The sequence below is a fragment of the Moschus berezovskii genome, chromosome 20, assembly GCF_049115385.1.
Source record: "Moschus berezovskii isolate FMDL1 chromosome 20, NW_MosBer_1.0, whole genome shotgun sequence".
NCBI lineage: Eukaryota > Metazoa > Chordata > Mammalia > Artiodactyla > Moschidae > Moschus > Moschus berezovskii.
Genome location: NC_142479.1, coordinates 21,808,825 through 21,834,392, shown reverse-complemented (window position 1 = coordinate 21,834,392; position 25,568 = coordinate 21,808,825). Strand labels below are relative to the sequence as shown.

General features: G+C 39.9%; 2 protein-coding genes across 6 annotated transcripts in view; one reads left to right on the top strand and one right to left on the bottom strand.

The window, feature by feature from the left end:
- TRIM37 (tripartite motif containing 37) overlaps nucleotides 1-2,859 on the top strand; it is a 152,440-nt gene extending 149,581 nt beyond the window's left edge. The window contains exons 26-27 of one of the 5 annotated variants that reach the window (XR_008682420.2): nucleotides 2,299-2,370; nucleotides 2,462-2,857. Coding sequence is in view for 1 of the 5 variants with exons in the window: in XM_055399648.2 (XP_055255623.2) it covers nucleotides 2,299-2,302 (4 nt within the window). In the remaining 4 variants the exon portion in view is untranslated. Of the gene's footprint in view, nucleotides 1-2,298 lie in introns of all 5 variants that reach the window. The other 4 variants (XR_008682427.2, XM_088828633.1, XM_055399624.2 and 1 more) reach the window with 4 other exon arrangements.
- A 476-nt stretch (nucleotides 2,860-3,335) lies between these two features.
- On the bottom strand, nucleotides 3,336-17,550 carry PPM1E (protein phosphatase, Mg2+/Mn2+ dependent 1E). Its single transcript, XM_055399671.2, has 5 exons — nucleotides 17,380-17,550; nucleotides 12,897-13,085; nucleotides 10,037-10,180; nucleotides 9,707-9,800; nucleotides 3,336-5,161 (listed from the first exon to the last, which is right to left on the bottom strand). Exons 1-5 carry the CDS (start codon nucleotides 17,443-17,445, stop codon nucleotides 4,101-4,103), a joined length of 1,554 nt encoding a protein of 517 aa, XP_055255646.2. The 5' UTR covers nucleotides 17,446-17,550; the 3' UTR covers nucleotides 3,336-4,100.
- Nucleotides 17,551-25,568: the final 8,018 nt, after the last annotated feature.

Here is a 25,568-nt window from a genome sequence, read left to right as displayed (position 1 = left end):
GTAACCTTCCCTTGAACAAAAAGACAGATGACCAATGTTTTTAAATTGCTGGGTTTTATTAAGATATTGGCAAAATTTCAACATACTTCTTACCTGAATGAACAGTTTTAAATCAAATATGAAGGATCGCTCATGATTACAACTGAACTCAAAAGTGAGCTGTAGAGAAGGTTTATAAATTGATAAATTGGCTTGGTAAGAAATGATTCACTTCACTTGCTCGACTCCATAGAGAATTCTTTGCAGAGAAATATCATGAACAAGAGAACAAAGCCTGTCTCTCACCAAAGAGCACCTGGAGTGAGAGTCAGCAATGACGTACCTATAGATAATTTCACACATCAAAGTGTATTCGAGTATTTTCCTTTTCCAGAACAACGGCTATGTCAGTCTGGAGTTCCCTATCTTATTTCATATTTTCAAATTAGTACAATAAATAGTCTTTACAATAGAAGATAAAATGCTGCTAGAGGAAGTAATTTTTTTTCAACACAGTATCATTTGTCTCAGAAAATAGTCATAATACTGGCAGTACTTTGATTTTTTTTGGGGAAAAACATTTAAGTCATTCACACGTTAGAAGGGAAGAGTGGGTACTTGTCCTTTAACATCACGTGATTTTAAAAGGTGAAAAAAAAAGTATATTCTTTCTTTAGCTGACAATCCAAAGAGTAATTCTCCTAAACTGTAGGGTCAAAACTGTAGTATTCCTTTTTATGGCCTTGCTTCCATGAGAATGATCACTGAGTGAACACATTATGTTTCAACGTTAAAATAATAATTGAGATCACTTTCTCACAAAGCCTCAGCAAGCCTTTGCTGGGGAAGGAAGTACCTGAACCACAGCAGTTCTGTCTGTAAACACTTAACTTCTGTGCGCATCATCTCATCTGCCCATCGGACGTTGCGCTTCTCACTGGCAGTGTTCCAACAAGGGAGTGCTGTTGCCATGAAGATGCGGGGACACTACAGCACCACGCTGACAGAGCGCCACTGTAAATGTGGTCAGAATCAGACCCAGGGTTGACACTGACATTGCTGACACTGTCCTTGGAAAAGGTGTTACTTTGGAGGATCCTCCTAGTTAAATTAAATGCAACAGTAACTTTATATCAATTCAAGGACAATGGATGGCACTTCTAGGTAAAGAAAAGATATATACATGTATTTCCACCCTCCTTTTCACTACAGACCTAAACGGGATTAACAGCCCCAGTGTTGGGTGCTGTAATGTTACTTAACCTTAGATCTCTCTTAAAAGTCCACATCCGGAAAGTGAACAAAGGAGATGAGGGACCGATTCCCTTTGAAACTCACAGTGAATGTACAAGGAGTTCTGTGACTTCAGTCAGTGACTGGAAGTCTGTTTCCCTAACCAGTACTACACTCTCTTTTTAATATTTGTTTTACTATTTCCTATTCTAACGAAACTTCAGCAAGCAAACAAATTGATGCAGATCATGTTAAAAGGGATACTGCCACTCTTAAGGACTGGGTGTAGATCTTCTCCACCATCACTAAATTACACAATGAATAGAAGTACAAAACACATAATTCACAGACTATATACCTCAGCATTAACAGTTAATATATATTATATACTTTTATATCTGTCTAATATTTTTACAATCACCAGATACACCATCATTAAATACAAGTTACAGAAATGTGTAGATACCATTAGTTAGAGGGGTACTTATTGCTTACGTCAGCAAGCAGCAAATAAGGGCACAGGATTTGAACTGAAGGGAACTACTTCCTATCACCAGTGGCATTAAGATATAACACTGCATTTCACAAAGCACTGCTTTTTATCTAGTTTGTAGACAGACCCAAGAGCAGCATATGTCAGACCAATAACCACTACTTTAATATGCATTATAGAATTTTAAAGGACTTACCTTACAAGTGGTACCTAACTACTCTATAAATATGTATGTTGTGAACAAATGAATAGTTGCTAATTTGTACATTATTGGCTTATAACGTGACCACACTAGAACTACTTTTATTTTCTAGAGGGCTACTGGTATGAGAAATGGAGTTAACACTGCTTATGTAGTTACACCTACAAAATTCAGACCCTTAAAGACGCTTGTTACTCCTAATTTCATCCAACCATTTTTCCCACTGAAGAAAACCTATCACTTGTACCTTCTTTCACCTTCTTTGTTCTGATCAAAAATCATTAGCAATAGACAACTATAGAAGAATCTTTTAAAAAATTTTTAACTTGGCTAAGTGCTTTGGACTATGATATATACCAATGTTCTGCTGCCTGTTTTCTTGTTTCCCTAGATAATTTGATTTGAAACTGACACTGCACCTGATGGGTTGTTAACATGATCTAGCCTTCAGAAAATGACAAATGTGAGTGAGGTCCATGGATGGGGGAAAGCCTCGGGATGGTGAAAAGACTCTGGTACTATGGTTGGATTCATGTGTACTCCCTCCTTTTCAGCCATGTGTCACAAGACTTGAGAAAAGAAGAAATGACTTCAAAAAAGAAAAATACTGAAAATCTCTACTTAATCCAAATTTTAAAAAATAAAATCTGTAGATTAACAATCTGTTGCTGAAATGAATCTTTTATTTATTTGCTATAGCTACCCTGGCACCCCAAAAATATGCTACAGTCCTCTCTGTGTTTAAAATCCAGGAATCTTAGTCCTCCGTTCTGAGTCTGGGGAACATAAAGTAGTTGTGTTGTGCTGTGTGAACCTCTCTCAGAAGGAGCATTCAGTGTCTCCCGACAGCACGAGGGAGCCAGTGGCTCCACGCCTGACTGGGAGAGGGCAGAATGTCCAGTGGAGACATTTCATGATTCTCAGAACTAGGCTGCTGCACCGAATTAACCTGATAATTAGTTTATTTGCTGCCTCTAGTTGCAGATATGGTTCCGACTTGAAACTGCAGAAATGGCAAAAAGCAGACAATTTCAAACTATCAAATGTAAATAAATATTGAAATGAGCAACACGTGTCCTGTCTCTGGTCTGAAGCTGCAGGACTCAAATTCACAACTAAACAGACCTCAGCTGCAGTCATCCGCATTCTCTTTTGCACTTGGCCTCTGGGCTCACTTTAGGCAGTTACTTTAAGCCTCTTCCATACCAATTATTTCATTCCCTCAGGGGAAACAATTTTAGAGAAGTTAAAACTAGTATTTTTCATTCTCCAAAACCACTTTTATTGTAGTATACGCCTTTACTGTCTGTGAACTTTAAAAAAAAGAAAAAAGAAAAAACAAATACTATTTGATTTTCTCTTCAAATGGCAACTTGATTCTAGTATATTTGTACCTGAAATCATCTCCATTAAACAAGTTTTTATTCCTGAGATGAAGGTACAGTGAAAAACACATTAGCATCATAGGTTAAAACCAATTGACAGCGGTCTTCTAAAAAACAATTCCATCAAAAGCACCATAACAGGTTGTGAAACTCCCAAATAGCTACAGCCCTAGGAAATACTTAATTCAAAAAATTGTCATTGTTGGTCTTTTATGTTACAGGAAAAAAATTAGTGAATCTGTTTGACTATATACCACCTCACAAGTCTGAGAATATGACATTTTTACACTAGTTTTCTACTTTCATTTTTTTCCAGTTAAAACCCATATGGCTTTTAATCTTTTACCTAGAGGGGAGAGGTTTTCCCTCATAGTCCCCAGTCTTTTGAGGTACAGTCCTCAAGTAGATCTAATTCTGCATGAAGTTTTCCAGAGATACATTAGGCACATCAGACCGAATTTCACCTGCATCAAGATTTCAGCACTATATATCCTGACTGAAATAACTTAACTCGCAAGCCTCCACTAGTGACGTGATGGGGTCTTGGGGGGTGTATGTAGGTACAGAGACACATCACAGGGACCAGTGGTATAATTTTGCTAGTGAAACCGCCAATACTGTTTTTTTGTTAGATTGAAAACACTGTATTGAGTTTCCTAGAGATCTATTTACATTTAAGAGTTGAGCTATCCATGGCTCATTATAATGAAGCACACATATTTCAGAAATATCTACCTTGTTTCTACTCGGACAGTGGTATCTGTGTTGGGGGAGAGCTAGCTAGCTATCCTGCTTTAGAGAGAAAGGACTATATTTTAAAGCTCCCGGGAAGATCTGGGTATGGAGTGTCGTTACTCTTTTTGAGCTTCCTCATCATGTTTTCACTGTATCCTTTCCAGCTATTTTGCCTCCACGGCAGAGAACCTCGTAACATCCTATTTCTCTTCCCATTTCGAATAAGTGAGGACAGGCTAGTGCCTGTTTTGTGGGAAGACTCTTGAGCAGAGAGAAAAGAATAAAACTTTGGATTAAACCTGAATCCATGCCACCTCTTTGAGTAGTGGTAGTATAAATGAGACAACCTAGAAACTCTCTTTCCCAGGAACTTGAACTGTTCGTTTTCCAGCCTAAAACAAACAGGAGGCAAGCTCTCCATGCTGCATACCTGCTGCCCTGCTGAACCCACATTAAAAGAAGAGAGAAACTCTCCAGCACCACTCCATTTGGGCAATGATGATGGAACTGACTTTTCCTCCATTATTAGCTCATTAATAAGATTTGCTCTCTTTGGTGCACCAGGACCAAACATCTCAACTGGTGGCAGGAACTGGGCACCATGAGGCTTGCTTGTTTCTATCTGTGTGAGATCTAGGTAGCCCGGGTCTTCCAGCACGTTGCTTTGGGACCCTGGGCTCAGGCTGGTTCTATCCGTGAAAGAATCCACACGCCCCTCGTAGCCCAGATCAGCCGGGGCGGAGCACTGGTGCTGGGGCCAGGGGCGCTTGCACTCCCCGTGACTCTCCTTGTCATCCCCACCAGCTTCTTGCCCTCCTTGGAAAGAGTTCTCTGTCCAGTCCGAGTCCTCACTAACATTTACAGCTTTGTTCATGTCCCTCAGGAAAACCACAATAACAGTGATGTTGTCACTTGACCCCGCGTCACGAGCGGATGCCACTAACTTGTGGGCAACCATGCTGCTGTCTCCATTATTCTCCTTCAAGTGGTCGGACACGACTTTCACTGCCTCGTCAGGGTTCACGGTGTCGTAGAAGCCATCGCAGGCCAGAATGAGGTAGTCTTCAGTTCCATCCAGAACAGTAGAGGCAGAATCTGCATCCCCACAGATATATGGCTTATGTTCAGCATCTCCTGCGGGAATTAGAAAGCAGGTCATTTTGGTTTATCTTGCAGGTCAGAATGTTTATGGCCAGCTCTAATGTCCTGAGCAGAGAAGAGCCCTCTGTTGAGGGAACAGTATTAGCAAAGACACAGAGGCAACTGGCAGGGAGTAATTTGCAGTTGAATATTTGGTACAGCAACAGACTGGACAACTCAGACCCAACTAAGCTAGGTTTCTGTCACCAGATTACTGCGGTAATGGATCATCTGCGATGCATTTTAGGACTTCCAGGTCCAGAGCACTTCCACATCCCTTGTTTATTCCTTGAGTACTTGGGAAGAGCCTCAGCAAATGGGTCCTTTGCCTGTCGGGTAGCCAAATAACATCACTACAAGGGATACTCATTGGCTTCTTTACATGAAAAACATGGAGTACTGAGCAATAGTTCCTAGACTGGGGTATCATAATTTGTTGGTAGTTTTTTTGTTTGTTTACAAAGTGCTTTATCGTTCTTAAAGTAGTAGCATACAGCTTAGCGGTCAAGGATGCAAGCAGCAAAGTCAGGATGCCTGGATCCAGGTCAGAGCACTTTAAAGACTCTTCAGTTACAATCCTCTTTATTGCACTAAAACTGAACTTTCTGACTAGGGGAAGATGAAATGAAGGTAAGTATACTTACTGAAATGCTGTGGCCATATTGTCACTGTTTGTGGTACCTGTTACAGCTTCTCTCTTACCCTAGTAAAGTTCTCTCCAACATCTCACATCTCTGTTTAATCTTCAGATAGGCTCAGAAAGCTCAATAGGAACATTACGGATAACTCTGTTAGAACTACTGTGGGCCACATGCCCTACCCAGCAGACCACACAATGGGATACCCTAAACAATAGATAACTTACTATTTAATTACCTGGGTCAGTTTATCTGCAAGGTAAGAAGCTAGTCTTTTTCATACAGTAGCAAGACCCATCTTCCTCAAGTATGGTTTTGAACTTGTCAACTTTAGTTCTATACTATGCAGCCTTCCAGTAACCTGTTAAAGCTAATTAAAGCTTCCAGTCATGGGGATTCAGTGTCCTCCACCAACCCACTTCACTAAATGTCCCATCCCCTACTCCACCTGACTGTATTATTATCATCATTATTTTCTGAATTCCAGCTCTAAAAATAACTGTGATCTGAGTCATACTGTTCCCAAAAATCTTGTTTTAGTGCTTCAATTAAAAGGCTACTGCAACTGTTAGTTTGGAACAGAACATACAAAGATTTGCACAAGAGAAAATGCTGCCAGAATTCTGGCTTTTCACCTGCTCTACTGTTAGATATCAAATTCATGACATTTCATCCCCAAATTTGGTAGGAGGGCATGATTACCCATTTCATGGTAGAAATGGCACCATCCTTTTGTCTTCTACCTCTCCATATGCTAGAAAACATATCAACTCTGGGTCATCAATCCAAAGGGCTCATGGGGAGAAACAGCTGAAATGTGTTTTAAAGTATTAGTGTCATTTATTTTCTGAGTAGAGTTGAACTCTGCTTAGGAGTCCCTTTTCTTGTCTTTATTTAGCTCCCTGATTTACTCCATGAGCTTTCCAAATCTCTCTTACATTCTTCAACTCTTTCCAATTCAGTTACTGGATTTTGGTAGATGGCCTAATTTCCTACTTCAAAGAAAAACAAGTTTACCAGGCCTGAATTCCTTCAATTCCTCCTCCTGACTTAAAAACCAATCTCTAGCAATTTACCTATATCCACAGCCATTTTCTGTTTTCATAATCCGTGACTTTTTAACTCACTTGACCTCTGTAGCATTTGGCCCTGTTGACTATACACTCCTAGAAAACCCCCTTCCCCAGCGTCTGACGCCCTGCGTCTGTGTCTCTTCCTGAGTTTCTTTACTGGCTCCTCCACTTAACAGCACCCCAAATCATTGTATGCTAAGACTGTGCCAGGCAGGGCGCTAAGTGTTTGTGTGTGTATTATACTATCTAATACGAAAACAATGAGTTAGGTACTATTACTATCCCTGCTTTACAAAGGAACAAACAGATATAAGAAGTTCAGTAAATTTACGTAGGCCCACAGCTGGTGAAGTGGCAGAGCTAAGACACAAACCCACAGAGTATGACTTCATGCTCTTCTACCATAAGGACTGCCTCTCAGCCTTGGTCTCTCTTTACACTATATTCCTGGGCAATGTCATACATTCCTGTGGTTTCAACTACTTTGTATATACACACACACACACACATATATATATAAGAAATCACTTCACAGGTTGCTAATATTATTTCCAAAATGGGATGAATTCCCAAATCTCTATCTCCAACTCACAACTCTGCTAAGCTCCAGATCTGTATTTCCAACTGCATATAAATTACCTCTTCCAAGATGTCCCACAGGCACCTAGAATACAAATATGTCCAAAATGAACTCATTATCTGCCCTCCCCTCCAACTGCTGCTGCTTTATTAGAAACGTTTTATCATCTTAGTGACACAAGTCAGAAACCTAGAAGTTCCATTCCCTCTTTTCCCCTCAAAATTGTCATTTCTGTCTCATCAATTTATACCCTCTTCTGTATTCCTGTTTTTTTTAGCTGTCCACACCTCTGAATGATCTTTCACCTAGGTTTTTCAATCTAGTTCATCTTCCATAATCATTACAAATATTTATAAATACAAACCTGACCACATGGGCCCTCACCCAGCGAAGCCCAGACACCGAGCCTGGCATTCCAGCCCCTTCACACTCTGGTGCCAACACTTGCCTCTTCCCACCTGCACCCTCCGCCCCAGCCTCCTGCGTCTGTCACTGTTCCTGCAACAGGACATGCCCTCTGAGACGGCCACGTGTCTGCACTCCTCACTCCAGGGCGTCCTGCCCTAGGTTCTGTCCTCCGGTCCACCTCAGAAGTCACTTCCTCTCTGCAGTCAGCCCAGTTTCCTCTTAGACTGTCACCTGTTCAAGGACATTGCCTTTTTCCCTTGTGTCATATTTTTAAAAGCAGGAAATGACAAGGATCCTCTAGTAAAGTTGCTTCTATAACAAGCATTAAAGTTACCTTGCAATACTCTGACAAAGTCAGTAAGATCAAGAGAAGAGGTCTCTGGAGTTGTCAAAAATAATTCTATATGAGGGTGTGTTTTAGAAATCAGAAATTTCCCCCTTCTGGCCTTATTCCAGATTTCCTAATGATTCCCTTGGTCTAAGGTGAAGCCAACTCTCAGTTTCTCAAGAGGAATTTGCAGAATCTTTGAGCTTCCTCTTTGTCTCTCAGCCTTCTGCTGCTCACATTTGGGCCACTTCACAGCTTGCCAGCACCTTCCCGAAGAGTGGGAGGGAAATCACATCAGTGGTGAAACAGAATCAGTCCTTTGAGATTTTATTAATGTTCTGGAGTTTTTTGGTAATGATAAGCAAAATCTGGTGATCAGACATCAACTCCATTTACCCACATTCAGTTTAGTTCAGTTCAGTCGCTCAGTCGTGTCCGCCTCTCCGCGACCCCATGAATCACAGCACGCCAGGCCTCCCTGTCCATCACCAACTCCCGGAATTCACTCAAACTCATGTCCACAGAGTCGGTGATGCCATCCAGCCATCTCATTCTCTGTCGTCCCCTTCTCCTCCCGCCCCCAACCTTTCCCAGCATCAGAGTCTTTTCCAGTGAGTCAACTCGTCGCATGAGGTGGCCAAAGTATTGCAGTTTCAGCTTTAGCATCAGTCTATCCTATGTCAAATCACTTCATTTCTTTAGGAGGCAGTGACTGAGAACTGTAGCATAATGCATACACGCATATTACCCATAGAGACACACACATTGATCTGTTCTTTAAAAGAAAGAACAGAAAAACAAGTGAAGCTAAGCCATGAAACCCAATGCAACAGACCCAGGTGCAGACGTGAGACAGAAACAGGACTGTAGCCCGCTCTTTGAGCTGCACCCTCGCATTCTGTCCAACCAGCTTGCTCTTTACTCCCTGAATCTTCAGTGAAGAGTTTCATCGACTTCACCCTTCTTGTAAAGAATTTAGGCTCCAGGGAAGTAGCTTCTCTGAAACCCCCGGGTAATCTAACAACTATACTCCACACAGAGTAGAATTAGTTTTCTAATTTTAATATATTAAAAATTATTTTCATCCAACAAGCATGTTGTTTGTGTCACTTTAGAATTCAATGAAAAAATGAAAGATATAAGCAAGATAAAATATAGGGAATTTTCTGGAAGATACTGATTTAAGCTACTGATTTAAGCTAAATTTGACCCAAAATGGAATGGAAAATGAGGATCACTGGGTTTTAAGCAGATTTGTATTTCAGAGATTAAAGGCTTCCCTTTAAAAAAAAGAAACTAGTAAGTTCTGCATCTCTTAATATAGTTCCCTTTTAAAAATGGAATTTATATAAATGTGTAGGTTAAATAATTAATGAAAAGGGCCATTAGACAATAACAAGCACTCTGAAAATTAAGTTATTATCTCAGGTTCTCTTGTATCAGATTAATATTAAGAACAGTGTTCTGTAAGAGGACAGTTTGGAGAAAAAATAATTAATTGGTTTTTCCTACCAATAGCTCTGGAGACAGACAGACTTCCATTCACCCTCCAGGCACCAAACCAGACTACACAACCTCCAAGGGCCTCAATCCGCTGCTTTTCATCCTGCACAGCAATGCAACAGAAAGAAGCAAATAATTGGATTCAAGATTTATTCAGCTACCTTAACAGTAAACAACAGATATAATATTCATCAGCTTCCCGGAAAGGGTTCTCTTTACTCTTCCTTTGAAAGGTGGGCTTGGTTGCTGAGATAATGGTGATAATTATAATAATAACTGAAAAGTAATAACTAGAACACTGCCTATGGGGTGTGCCCTAACAGAACAGAGCATACTTACCTCTCTGTCTGGTTTGTGTGGCTTCATTAGTTCAACAGCTTGGCCCTTCCTCACAAGCATAACCTGGGAATCACCCACCCAGGCCACATGTAACATGTTGCCTCTGATAAAAGTCACCACTCCTGTGGTCCCACATCTTAAGCTCTGAAAAAAATATAAATAAAACAAGAGTCAGTAAAAATCAGCAGATGTCAAATTCTCATTAAGAAGAAATTTACAGATAATACAGACTTTTCAGATGGAAGCCAAACTACCAATAACTTGATTTCACAAACAAAATAGCAATTCCTATTTCTCAGGGCATTTTTACATGCCTGATGTATTATATGTGCACACACACATATAGATTTTATCTGTGATATGCAAGGCAGAGACAGTTTTCAATTCATTTTATTTATTTTTTGACCATGCCATGCAGCATGCAGGATCTTTCCTGACCAGGGATGGAAACTGTGCCCCCTGTGTTGGGAGTGTAGAGTCTTAACCACTGGGCTACCAGGGAAGTCCTCTATTCCATTTCATACACAGGAAAGCAAACTACGGCAGGTTATGTGACTTGCCCTAGGGCAGGTACAGATCAGTACCGAACTGAAATCTTTCCCTCCCGGTCCAGTGCTAAACCACGATATCAACCCTTAGAGTAAAGATCTTCATATTCTGGTCTCTGTTTTGTTACTGACCTACTGTATGTTCAGGGGGAGGGTCCTAGCTTTATAAAATAGCATACAAAGCATCTGGTTGGTACACAACAAATGCTTCCATACTCTGGATATTAAAATAGGGGCCAAGAGAGAACATACCTTCCCTGGAGTGCTAAGATGCTTCTACTTTTAAAAAACAAAACCAAAATCTACAATAATTTTAGGGACCTTTGCTTTTGGAACACTGCCTGAAAAACTAACATCAGCCTGGAATTTCAGAGCCCAGTACCACTGTACTTAATGTCCTTGATATTACTATCCTAAAATGACATCTCCATTTCACATAAAAAAAAAGTGAAAGTTATAGTCACTCAGTCTTGTCCGACTGTGTGACCCCATGGACTGACCATAGCCCACCAGGCTCCTCTGTCCATGGAATTCTCCAGGCAAGAATACTGGAGTGGGGAGCCATTCCTTTCTCCAAGGATCTTCCTGCCCCAGGGATCTAACCCTGGTCTCCTGCATTGCAGGCAGATTCTTGACTGTCTGAGCCACCAGGGAAGCCCTCCATTTGACAGGAGTCACCACCAAATAAGCATGACTTTTTGTTACTAAGGACTTGGCCTAAATTAGAACCAGTGCATCAAGGGTGGTAGCAGGCCCCTTGTATCCAATGAGAAAACAACTTCTCATTTTCCCTATATAGGGAAAGTTTGTTATAAATCCTCACCCACCAATAAAATGTCTTCCCACACAGAATGTTCAACACCTCAGCCCCTGGAACACATGATAAAGACACTTGAGTGCATATGCCCCAGAGGGAACAGGAGGCAGGGCCGCCGTGCAACAGGAATAGCTGCTGCTTTCTCCCCAGCAGTTAGCAGCACATGGAAGCACAAGGAGAGAAGGAACTGCTGAGACGAACCTAAATTATTCAAGAGAACTGTTGGCAAGACCGAGAGACAACTAGAATCATTGGCAAAGCAAATGAGGTGAACATGGTCAGGAAGAAAGCCATGATTCTGAGGACACAGAAGGCAAGGGATACAATGGGGGATGGAGATGACAAGGTTGACGGTGCCAGGCCAGCTCGCAGGGCCAGGTCATGTCCTCAGTCAATGGAGACAGCCGGCAGCGCCAAGCCTGGTGGTCTTCCCCAGAGACTGGCCAAGTCTGAGGGCAACAACTCTGTTTTGTTTCCCAGCCCACCTCCATGTGCAGAGCCCAGTGGTCACTGCTGTTGGGTTTGTGTATGAATCTAAACCTGGGGGGCAGGTGGGGAGACAGAACACTGCCCCTGCTTAACACCAAGCAGAGCTGAATTACTGCTTAGTTAATTCCAAGCCCCAAGACTGCCCTATAGCATAACAATGAGATCAAAAAAATGGATTAAAGGATTACCCTATTCTGTCCAAGTCCATTTCAAAAAGAGTTAATGCTGAAGTCACAGGGCAGGGGTCTTATTTTTCTGTGTGTATACAATTCTGCAATTACTTTTTAAAATAAAAAAAAATTATCTTTCTGTTGGTCCCTAGTTGGAAATGAGTATAAAGTCCTGTAGTTAATTATGAACCAATGCCCAGAATGATAATTAGATTACAATCTTTACTTTTAGATCTTAATATAGCCCCTGTCATTCATTCAGAGTAATCCTTAGGTCTGATTAACCTTAAGACATTGGGACGTGAGCTCTGACTTTTCTTCCTGTTAAGAGAAAAGCAGTTCAAGGAGCATCTAAGGATTCACTCTCTCCAGGCGAAAGTTTTCCTCAAGAGATACACAGCGAACACTGCCAGCCCATTCAGAACCAAACGCATGGAGAAATCCCAGCTTCTGTTTCTTTTTTAGACCATTGTTTTAATCACCATATCCAGATTTTGTCAGCAAAAGTCTGCTTAGAGAGCTGGTCCTGGTGTGAACCCGACAGGCAACGGTGAATAGGATAAACCTCACCTGCCAAATCCAGCAACTGGCTGGCTGTTTAGAAAATTACAGTTTGCAGATTCTCTACAGTACATCATAGCACCCCACTAAATCTATTCCTAAAGAGGGAATTAGGCCTACAACAGAATCCAATACTGTGTGTCAAGAACGTAGTTTGGAAGAGAGCTTTAAATAATGTCTATCACAAAAGAGAAAATCCAAAATAGCCCTTTAGCCACAGAACAAGTGAGCTCAGCTGGTGTATCACGGCTGGAATCCGTGTGAAAGCAGCATACCTCCCTGGCGGCCTTCTGGACAAAGCGCTCGTCGGTGACGCGGAAGGCTCGGCAAAGGGCCTCAGCAGGGTCGTGGGGGAACATCTCCTGGCGCACTAAGTTAACGTGCAGGTGAACGGAGGCGTAGATGGCAGCATCCACTCCCCCGTGGCCATCAAACACTGCAAAGTAAGCTTGTTCTTCCTGGTCCTGTCAATGGAAACACAGACCCAGTTCAGGGAGTTAAGGTATGGCGTGCCTCAGATGAGCCAATCCCCTGTACTGCTGCCCATCCTCCTCCACTGCCTTGTCACCCAGATGATGAGACTAAATGTTTCCCTTTTCTGACGTGCCTGATCCACAGCTAAAATACCTGCAATATGAGGGCATCTGTGTTTACACACCAGTACACTGGAACACATCATGCCCAATTAGCTCAGGCTGAAGTGCCCTCTCTCACTGTGAAAGCTGTTGTCTTGTACCATGGAAACCACCCACATCCATTTGCTGCGAAGTTGCTGTTACAAGTTGTAGGGAGGGGGAGGAAAGAGAAGGGAGGAGGAAGAGTTGAGCAAAGGCTGTTCTGGATTTAAGAATTTTGTCAAAATGAAAATATTTTAATAATAAATTAGAAACTCAGGACAATAGCAAATAATTGGCCTTCCAAGCACAGGGTCAATTATGTTTGATTATTCTAAATACACAGATAATGAAAGCACACATATGCTTCTAAACTGCAATGCTGGCTTCATAAATCATTCATGATCACACTACATTCTCACCATAAATGACACGGTCTCTAAACAGGCTACACAAACCTGAACCACATCAGATGCCTACAGGCGCTGTGACCACAAACCTGAACCACAGCAGATGTCCACATGCCCTGTGGGCCGGCCCCTAATTCAGGATGCTGCTTCACATAGCCTCGCCCACTCAGTGCCCGAAACTGTAGGGCAACTGCCAGAGGCAGGTCTTCCAAACCTGTGATTTACCTTGACACAGGATGCCTAAGTCACGAGATGACATTTAATTCAGTAAGAACTTGTTTTTTCTTTCTCTTCAACTCCAGTGTTTAAATCTCAGCTCTGGCTCACTTAGAGGAGATCTGTAACTCACTGAACTCTCACTGAGCCCTGCGATTCTTTTAGGCAACACTGTGTAAGGATTTTCATTTGGAAGTTTTGATTTCTTTGGGCGCTTGGAGAGTTCAGCTGAGTCCAGACCCTGTCATTCAAAGTAAAGCAAAATATGAAAACATTACAAGTGTTCATCAACAGGTGAGTGAATAAAGAAAATCTGTACACACACACACACACACACACACACACACACTGGAATAGTACATGGCCATTAGAAAGAATAAAATGTTGCCACCTGCAACAACATGGATAGACTTGGAGGGTATTATGCTTAGTAAAATAAGTCAGAAAGACAAATACTGTACTGTATGTTATCATATATGTGGAAGCTAAAAGATAAAACAAGTGAGTATCACAAAATGAAAACAGGTTCACAGACACAGAGAACAAACTGGTGGTTACCAGTGGGGAGAGGGAAGTGGGGAGAAGCAAGGTGAGGGCAGGGGATCGAGGGACACAAACAACTACGTATAAAGGAAATGAACCACAAAGACATAGCATATAACACAGGGAATACAGCCAGGATTTTATAATAACTTTAAATGAGCTTTAATCTATACCTAAAACTAATACTATAAATCAATATATCTCAACAAAAATTTTTATTTAAAAAATAACAATAAATTAAAAAAATATTTATCTAGTTGGCTACCCCAGGTATTAGCTGCTGCACACAGGATCTTTGATCGTCATTGCAGCATGCAGGATCTTTAGTCGAGGGGTTTGGACTCCGAGCTGCAGCACGTGGGGTCCAGTTCCCAAACCCAGGCCCCTGCTTTCGAAGCAAAGTGTCTTAGCCACTGGACCAGCAGGCAAGTCCCCAACAGCAGTAATTTTTAAAAATGTACTCATTTTTAAACAATTCTATTGGCAGGGTAAGGGTAAAATTTGAAATAGCATATGTAAGCAGTTTTTAAATGATGAGTGAGATGATATGGGGTCACCACAAAGGAAATAGTTTCATGTGGGCATAAAAATATACTTTAAACAACGTGAGATTGGTAAAGAGATTCTTAAAAAATATAACATCAGAAGAAACAAAGGAGCCAAATGGATCTCTTCTTTAAAATAAAAAATCCTGGTATCTTCCCTGTTATGAAGATCTATACAGGTCTGTGGAAGAAACCTGCCATCGACAGATGGACAGATGAAGAAGGTGTGGCGGGGGGTGCTGCGTGTGGCGGAGTGCTGCTCAGCCACTAGAGAGTGAGATGACGCAACCTGCAGCAACAATGACGGACGGAGACGACCAGACTACGACGAGTCAGAAGGAGACGACAAACGCCAACAGTACCACTCATACGGACAACCTAACATGCGACACAAAGGAACCTACAGAACAGAAAACATCCTCACAGACACAGAAAACAAATTTATGGTCACCAGAGGTGTGGGAGGAGAGTAAATTAGGAGTCTGGGATTAGCAAATACAAACTATAATATATAAAACTGATAAACAGCGAAGTCCTACTGTATAGTACAGGGAACTATATTCAATATTCTATCATAAACCACAATGAAAAAATCTGAAAAATAATATATATATTCTTCAGGATATTTATATATATATAAATGAATCGCCTTGCTGTATGCCAGAAACTAACACAACATTGTAAATCAACTGTATTTCAATTAGATAATGTGTGTTTATTTGGACTAATAAAGAAGTGTATGCTGTTGTTCAGTCACCCGGTCACGTCTGACTCTTTGTGACCCCATGGACTGCAGCACGCCAGGCCTCCCTGTCCCTCAACATCTCCCAAAGTTTGCCCAAGGTCATGTCCACTGCATCGGTGATGCCATTCAGCCATCTCGTCCTCTGATGCCGTCTTCTCCTTCTGCTCTCAATCTTTCCCAGCATCACACACTTTAATTGTATAGAAGGAAATAAATATCTCTAATACAACCATCCACAGATAACCAGTCTTTTTTCTATACATATATGTTTTAATAAAATAAAATTAGAATAATGTGCATATATTTTTTATCTTGCTTTTTGTCACTTACCATATCACTAGCATTTCCCCCATGTCCTTAAGTATTACTCAAAGACACTATTGTAAATGGGTATGCACTGTACATCATACAAGCATATCACAGCTATCATTTCCTATACAAGATTTAGATCAGTTCCAATTTTTATTATTGATAATGTATAAAACATTCATGTCAAACAAAATATGTAAGTATTTTCTGCTTCCTTATAATATAAAATCAAAACTGAAATTATCAAAGTGTGTGAAAATTTATACAGTTCTAAATACATGTTGCCCTACTGCCCTCAAAGTCTGTTTCATTATAGCCAAGAGCTCCTTTCTGAGTTATGCCTTCGGGTTGATTTTTGAGGCAAAACGAAAACCAACCAGGTTAACAAAGAGTAATGATGCCCTCAAACCTGAATACAATCTTTAAGGGTGCAGTGATTTAAGGACTGTTTATCACATTATGGCCTTTAGGGGTTCTATTTGCATGGGCGTGGTATCAGTTGATCTACCCTGTAAAATAAGCACCAGTCACCAGCCCACCATCACTGCTTGACAGTCAGCTAAAATTTAACCTTAGCTGCTAAGTGAAGGAAACAGTGTGCTTTGTATAAATCACTACATTGTAATTTTAAAGTTATGGACTTGAGTGAAGAGGCAAGTGACAGGCACAGAAAACAAACCTACCTCTGTTTGCATTAACATAATAGAAAAAGAAGAGGAAGATAACAAGAAAATGGTTATTAAGTTGACAAGGCTCATATGATCCAATTTGTCAGTCACAGAGATTCAGAAAAAGTAATTCCGGCTACTTTCCTATCTCAGAAACCAAGATTTTAAAAATAGTCACATGAAATCAGAAAACTATCTTAGTTTCAAATTCATTCTTTTATGTTCGTGTTTAGTGTTGCTTCAGCAAAATAGTAATGTGGGAACTCAATAGACAATGTTTGACTATACTATAGAAATAGTTTCCTTTATAAAACAGTTTCCTTTATAAAATAGTTTCCTTTATTGAGATATAACAGTTTTCTTTTTGGTTTGTATGTTTATAGAATGTCTTTGGAAGGTTACACAAGGGCTGGTAACTTCGCCTCCACAGAAGGGATCTGAAGTGTCTGAGAGACAAGGATAAGACCGGTATTTTTATTTTCCAATTCTAAACCATGTGAATGCATTACCTATTCAAAAAACATGAAATAAATAGTTCTTTTCCTTTTGTCTAATGGAAGAAGCAAATCTGTGCCACTTTGCCCTTAGTCCTATTCCAAGCCATCAGAGATATGATTACAGTTTATTACAACTTCTCTTACTAGAAAACAGGTCTGTGATGGTGTTTTATTTTTCAGATTTCATTGACACTTCAGCAGTGCCTTTTACCTCTAGGTTGAAGAGCATATTAAAGTCAGGAATGCAGACATGTTTGTCCTCCATTTTCCTGCGCATGTTTTTGATGGCATGGATTGATGTCTCATAATAAAGCTGGGGTCTCCTGCGGAGAGGGAAGTCTTTTACCCAGCTGCAGCAAATCTCGTGTAGTTTGCTGAAGACAGAACGAGCCAATTTCACTGTCTCAATCTCTGTGAAAGAAACAGAAACCCCCGATGAAGAGCCTGGTGAAACTTCTTTTCACTTGCCTGCCTAGGAGAGACAGAAGTAGGTCACCTTAGTCAAGCTCCTCCTTAGTAGAAGAAATTCCTCCTTCTCAAGAGAAATGAAATGTTGCTTCTGAAGAGAGAAAATGACAACCTGTCTGATAGAAAATCATCAGCCAGCAGCTGCCACTAAGATACCCTTATGTCATGAGGAGAAAACCTCTGAGCAGGGCTGGATCTATTCCTAGGCTGGAGTCCTTCCAGCCTGTGAAGTGCTCTGGCCACGCTATCTACTTCAGAGCACTTTTGTTTGGCTGCCAAGGTTATCATCTGGAGACCCAAGCCCCCTGTGCATAGGAAAATGACTGAAATATGAACAATGGTTATCCAACGAATTGGAATATGAGAGGCTTATGAAAATAGTTTATTTACAAAGTGCAGGAATAAGAAGGGCTCACTTGGACTACCGTTTGTCTCAGTCTCTTTCTTTCCTGATCTCTTCCTTTATCTTTCTCCAGTTTCCTTTCTTTCCTGTAACTGATCATAAGTCAGAATTGAACTATACATTTTTTGTTATTTGATGTATTTTTTAATTGAAGTTTTGGGCAATAGCTTATATAGTTTAACCAAAAGGTTAACAAATGGATCTTAAAAGTTCGATATTTCTCTAAGGACAATGTACTTTACATTCTGTCTATGTGTATAACCCTAGAACAAAGGAGATGCCAACAGCGGATTCTTCACCCTAGACTACTGAGTCTCCTACTTGGCCCATTCAGCGGAGCAGACTAGCTCACTTCTGAGTCTCCCTGCGTCCCTCAGTGGATGGACAAATGTGTAAGCTTTCAAGCAGCACTGACGAGTACTCAGGAGACTGTCTCACATCATCCCCACTCAAGTTGCAGCAGTTGAAATAACCAAGGGAAGATTAGATTTTCCCAGGCCAGTATTTTAGAAGCTCCCCGTACATCCCAGTGAAGTGAAGTGAAAGTCAATCAGTTGTGTCCAACTCTTTGTGACCCCATGGACTGTAGCCCACCAGGCTCCTCTGTCCATGGGATTCTTCAGGCAAGAATACTGGAGTAAGTTGCCATTCCCGTCTCCAGGGGACCTTCCTGACCCAGGGAATCGAACCTGCGTCTCCCGTATTGCAGGCAGATTCTTTACTGTCTGAGCCACTAGTAATTTAGAATTCTCAAAAAAACTGTTTTTCACTTTACTAAGTCAGATACAGCTTGACAGGCTGAGAAGATGTGTACCAGATGGGCAACAGTTGCACACGCCTCTTCGGATCTAGAGCACAAATCTCAAAGAAGAGAGACTGTGTGTTCTAGAATGGCCTGGGAACTGAGATTCCCATTTTTTTTTTTCTTCCAATCTCTACCCTGCTGCTGCCTTAATCCGTAACTTTACCTGTTTTCTTATTCAAAATTCTTTTTAAAATGACTATATTCAGAAAGCTGGTCTCAAGGTTTTTGTTGATTTTATTTGTCTCATTGACATAGTACAGGATGGCAAACCATGTATGTGACTTTGTCCCCTTTGCCATTTTTATATAACTGAAAATCAAGGGTACATTTGGAAGAGAAAAAAGTTCAAAGAGCAAAAGAGGTGTGTATAAGAGGGAAAAACTGAGGCCAGTAGACAACCTAACATTTTGATTATTTTTAGCAACTCCAATCTTTTTGTTTGTTTAAAACACTAGGTGCCAGAGACTGTCTCTTTCAGCCAGCAATTACCTATTTCTATCGTTTTCAACCCATCTAGTCTCTGCAACAATATATTGCCCCAAATCCAGACTGTTTATTTGGGTCTGCATTTGACTCAAACACAAGTGAAGATTGTAAAATAATAAGTGAGTTCAGAAACTTTCAGGGAGCATGGGGTGAGATGAAACAAATGACTGATATTAATTATCAGGATAGTTTCCAGATTCTCAGATAATAATGTAACACATATCATATTTTGGTTTATTACTTTTTATCTTACTATATAGACCTCTACTGTCCAACTGAGTAGCTTACTAGCTACATGTGGCTAGTTAACTTTAATTAAAATTACATAAAATTTAAATCTCAGTTTTTGGTCACATTAGGTATATTTTAAGTACTCAGCAATTATATATGGCCAGTAGCTACCACACTGAACAACATGCAGATAGAAAACATTTCCATCATGTCTACTGCAGAGCCCTGGCAACTGGCCAAGGGAAACAATACCAGCTCCCTCTATTATTTAGCAAGCAGCTAGATCTGTCTTTGTTCACACCATCTACTACAACTCTTATCACATTTTTAAACAAAAGATAACATTTGCTGAGTATCTGCTACATTCTATGTCTCTGGAACATTTCACAAACAGGTAATACTACTCTCACTCCCAGGTCCCTCTGACTCACACCATGCTCTACTTATGGACAGTGTATTTTAATTGTCCTTGATAAGTCATAGTATAGTACCTAGCAGATAGCAGAAGCTCTAAAGATGTTGACTAAATAAATGAATATGCAAACTTATAAAATTAAATAACCACTAATAAAGTATTTGTATGCTTCTTGGTTGTTAATTCTGCTTCCTTGATCTCTCCAACTGTTTCTGCAATGATGCCATTCTTTAAAAATTACTAAAACATGCTTTAATATAAAGAGGACTGGCTTTTCTATTATTATTAACTTCAAAGATGTCACCTGGGTAGTTCAATATGTTTATTCTTCCAGGTGAGCTACTTATTTTGCCAAGTTTGTGGGGGAAAGATGTTGTCATTATGTTTGGGATCACACTGAATTTACAGAGTTATGTGGAAAAAATTGACTTCTTTTTCATATTGTCTTATTCAGGAACAAGTTATACTGTTTCATTAACTGAAATCCATGTTATTTTGCTCAATAGAGTTTTAACATATGTCCTATTTCTTACTGAATTTATTCCTAGTTATTTTATTTGCTATTTTGAGTCAGAATTTTGTTTTAATGTGTTATTTGGCACCTAGCAAACATTCCTCTTTCTCCCAAGAATACTTTCTTCTCTACTCTCAGTCCATGTGTGTCTAGGGGTAAAATGTGATTCAGGTCTAACCAATTAGAGACCACATCCCTCTGGCCATAGTTATTGGTTCAGGAAGGGGAAATAACCCAAGATGGACTGATTACAGTGAGTCCTGTGACTTATGTAAGAGCAACTGAGTAAAGTTATTCTTATTTTCCCGCTTGATTTGAACCTGGGCAGATGAAGATCTGATGTTCCTAGCAGTCGTTTTGCCATCCCATGGAGCATGAAAATAAAATCCAAAGGAGAGCGTATAGCTGAGTGTTGGAGAAATGCCAGGTCTTTATGACATCATGTGAAGCCTTGAATCTAGCTGTGTAGCCCTTATCTTGAAGGATAGCCAATAAACTGTTTTGCTGAAGCCAGTGGTTACTTGCAACTAAAAAATTCTTGAGTATATACTCTAAACATGCATACTAGTTTTTGGTTTAAGCCAAATTTTGTCCTATAATGTCCAGTGCTATTCTATTAAGTATATTTTAAAAATTAGAAATAAATATTAAATTTTGTCAACTGCTTCTTTGGGCATCCTTAGAGATTATTCTGTTTTTTTCTTTTGACCTACTAATATAAAAATTATGCTAATCAATGTCCCAATATTTTTTTTTCACTTCTGTTTCCTCAGCAGCATAGTGCTAAGCTGTAGTAGGCCCTCAATAAAATACTCATCAAATTGTTGTACTAAGTACACAAATATTTCACTTAAGATTTTTCACATTGATTATTAAGGCTCATCTCTCATTTCTTGGCTCTGCCCTCAGCCAAGTTTAAGTATCAGTGTTATGCTATGCAAATTTTCCTCTTTCCCCATATAACTGGATAATTCATTTTAAAAAGCAATGGAATTACTGTCTTTGATTGTTTGAAAACATTCACCTATAGAATCATCTACTCTGTTTGTCCTTTTTGCCAATCTTAACCTCTTTCTGCTTAGATAAAGCTTTATTAATTTGTATATTTCTAGAAAATACCCAGGTTTTCAAAATTTATATACAAATTTTCATAATTCTTTTAATATCCTCTGTATTAGTGATCATTTTCACCTTCTTATTTTTAATTTTTACATTAGGGTATTTTACATTGATTTTAGGTTGTCTGGACAGGAGTTATATCTGTCAACAGAAATGCAAGGTTGTTTAACAAACATTCTGTTAGGGATGGCATATACATAAAAAGAACTTTAAGGTAAAGTTTCTTTAAATCTGTTTTAGGAAACACCTAAGAGGAGAGTCACACGGCATTTTGGTGGGGACTTCCGTGCCTTTAAGGCAACGACAGCAGGCATTACTCAGTATATTCATTCCCACTCTGCGCTATGGATAAACACAATATGCCCTGTAGAGATTCTCCACTCAGTGATTTGGGTTAAACAGATTAAGGACATGCAAATAGTTTGGAACTATAATAGATTATTCTGAATCACAGCAGTGGCATGGAGACATTACTGGGTAATCTCTTGGAAAAATATAAAATCAGGATGACTAATGATATCCACCAAAAGAAAAGCCCTTCCTTTCACATTTGCTGTCTTACAGGGGTTCAGAAAATTCTTCCAAGCTAGGCACGTAGGGCAACACTTCAATCTTAAGTATTCTCCTTGTACAGGAAGTGGTGTAAGAACATCAGTATATAAATAATTGCTGCTTGAAATGGAAAAATAAAATCAAATAAAAAAGGGTGCAAAAAAGAGAAAATTGTCCAAAGTAGCAGTCCACCCCCTCACAGCTGTAAATTACTCATCAGTCGTTAATGTCAGTGTACTGAGCTGGAGCTGAGTCAGCCATCACCCTGGCTGCAGTGAAGCAGAATTTAATCTCCCTCATCTTTTCATTACAGGGCTTTTACTTCATGCATCAGTACGAGAGGAAAGACCAATGCTTTGCAGCAGGAATTCCATCCAGCTTGACTCTGGAACAATTTGGTTCCAAGTGAATCAATTACTCTCAGTAAAAACAAGAGGAATTCCTTCCTTGCCAATTTTCCACCAAAAATTCTCTAGAGAGATGAAGGAAGAACAGGAATGTTTATTTTTATATCTGCCTCACATTCTCTGGAATCTAGCTGCCCTAATTCATTAATAACTCTTTTGCTCCCTCTGTCCCATGTTTAAAGGCAAGTGCTTAAAATAGAATAGAATGAAATATTAAATTTCCTCAACAATTCCTCATTCCCTAGTTTTTACAAAAATTGGTATTTTTTAATGTGTTAAATATGTATAAGCCTAATACATTAATAAACATGCCTTCATTAATAAGCATTCTCATAATTCAACTGAGAAAAAGATGCCCATGGAATTAAATCACACAGTTGTCATAAAGAGCTCTATTTATTTATTGGTAGATGTAACAAAATTGCAAATAATTTTATTTATGTATTTATTTTATCTTTGGCTCTGCTGGGCCCTCCTTGCTGCACAGGCTTTTCTCTAGCTGTGGTGAGCAGGGCTACTCTCCAGCTGCAGTGCACGGGCTTCTCGCTGGGTTGGCTTCTCTTGTTTTGAAGCCACCAGGGAAGCCCGGCAGACAAAATATTTAATAGGACTAACAAGAAGTTTTGTAACAACTGATCTCCTGAATTTGTATATCTGATTTCTTTTACTTGACTTCTTAAAGATGAATTAAAACTTTAAAGTAGATTTTTCTCAAACCACCCTTCCCTTCACTTATTCATCTTTTCTGTTGTGTCTTCACATTTTCCCCTTCTCTTCATTTACCTAGATATTATTTATGATAACATACTGTTATCATAATCTCCTGCTCCAGTTACCTGCACATGGCTTCAAAATATGCCTGTATTTTCCCCTTCTACTTTTACTGATTAGTTTGAAAAAACATGTTTCTGAAATTTTTCTCTTGCTACCACTATAAAATATCAACCAGTGGGAAACATAATTAGATATAGTATTCTGTAGATAATTTATGTGGATCGTTCAACAGAAAATTTTAATATTTTAAAACAAATATTGTAGAAAGGTACTTGCCCACAGTCCCTTCTGTGCCATCCGTTTCCTTTGGAATATAATGTGCAGAAAGATCACTCTGAAGGACTTCGTCTGATGTGGCTCTGGCTAAAGCGGCAGCCAAAAAGGAAGGGCAGTTACTGAAAGAAAACAACAAATGGCTATTCAGCAAGAATTAGAAACATCCCATTTAAAATTATTACTAATTACTTTATTATTAGCATATTGTTTCAAAACAAAATTATACCTGTAAACAACATTTGATGCACATTTCTTGAGAGGATATCATATGCTATGCACTTTGCCAAGGCACTGGGTATATACTGGTGAATTAACACAGACATGGCCTGTGGTGCTTACCTGGTGGGGCTTACAATCTGGTTAGGGAGGCAGATGATGAATAAGTAAACAAATAGGATATAATTTCTAGTTGGGATAACTTTTATAAGGGAAACAAATAGAATAGAGAGCATCAAAGAGAAGTACCTACTTAGAATAGTCAGGAATGCCTTACCTTGAAGGACGAGAAAGGCTCAGTTATATGGGGGTGGGATTTGGGGACAGCATGTGCACAGAGCCTTTCTGAGAGCAAGGTATGTCTGAGGAACTGGAAGAAGCCCAGAAGGATGCAGTACAGCAGTGAGGGGGAGAGGGGTGAGGAGTGAGGTCAGAGGAGCGGGAACAGGCCAGTCATACGGATCTCCTGGATGGTAAGGAATTCGGATTTTACTCAAAGTGCAGGGGGAAGTCACTGATGATTGTAAGCAAGAGAGGGTCATAATCAGATATATTAAATAAAATAACGTTGACTGCTGTGTCAAAGGGAACTGGCAGGGAGCAGAAATGAAGGAGAGCGATCAATGAGGAGACGGTTGTAATCCAGATGAGATTCTTTAAAAAAGTGATTATATTTTAGAGAAAGAAAATATAGAATTTGATTATTATTATATGCAGAGGTGAGAGAGAGAGAAAAGAATCACCCTGAGTTTTAGGTTTTGGCCTGAGACACTAGGTGAATGGTGGCATCATTCACCTAGATGGAGAAAACAGGAAGACAGATATGTGGAGGAAAAGGGTAAGGTAGAAAATGAGAATTCATTTTAGCCATGTTAAGTTGGAAAAAATCTCTGCAATATCCTAGTGAAGGTGTCAAATGGTTAATTATATATTTTAGTGTGGAGTTAAGAGCTGTAAGGAAATTTGGAAGTTGTGAATGTATGGATGGTATTTAAAACTAGAGAGATAAAGGGGAATTCCCTGGTGGTCCAGTAGTTAGGACTCTGCACTTCCACTGCAGGGGGCAGAGGTTCCTTTCCTGGGTGGGGAACTAAAGATCTCACAAGCTGTGCAGTGTAGCTAAAAAAAAAAAAAAAATTTAAACTATGGAAATAGAATAGCTCACACAGAGAAAACAAAAAAAGAGAACTGCTATGGACCAGTGACTTCTATGTGCCTCTGTTTTCCCCCTTTGGAAATAGTAAGTACCTCCCCAATATACCCACTGTATGTTGGGTAGTGGCAGGGAAGGGGTAGATAATATGCCTCTATAGTCCCTAGGTATCCAAATCAAATGGAACTATACGCAGGGAGCTGTCATCAAGAAATTACACCCAAGGAATCTCATCTGGACCTGACTTCACTGAGATCCTGAACCTCAAGCCTGAGCCTGACATCATTAAGGGATGAAATTTTGGGAGACTGAGGGGAGGGGTGAAGGTTTTTGCATGTGGGAGGGATACGAATTGTGTGGCCAGAACAGACTGTGGCAAATTGTTTTTCTAAAAAAGATCACAGCAATATTTCTGGTGCTACATGCTCTTTAGGAACCTTACCACTACACATGGAAGTGAATGAGCCTTTGATGAAAAAAGAAGTGGCAAAAGTGATGCTATGGGACTTCTGAGGTTTGGTGATAAAACGCTGCATGACTTTCCGCTGGCTTTCTTGTCTCTCTTCCTTCACTTTCTCCTT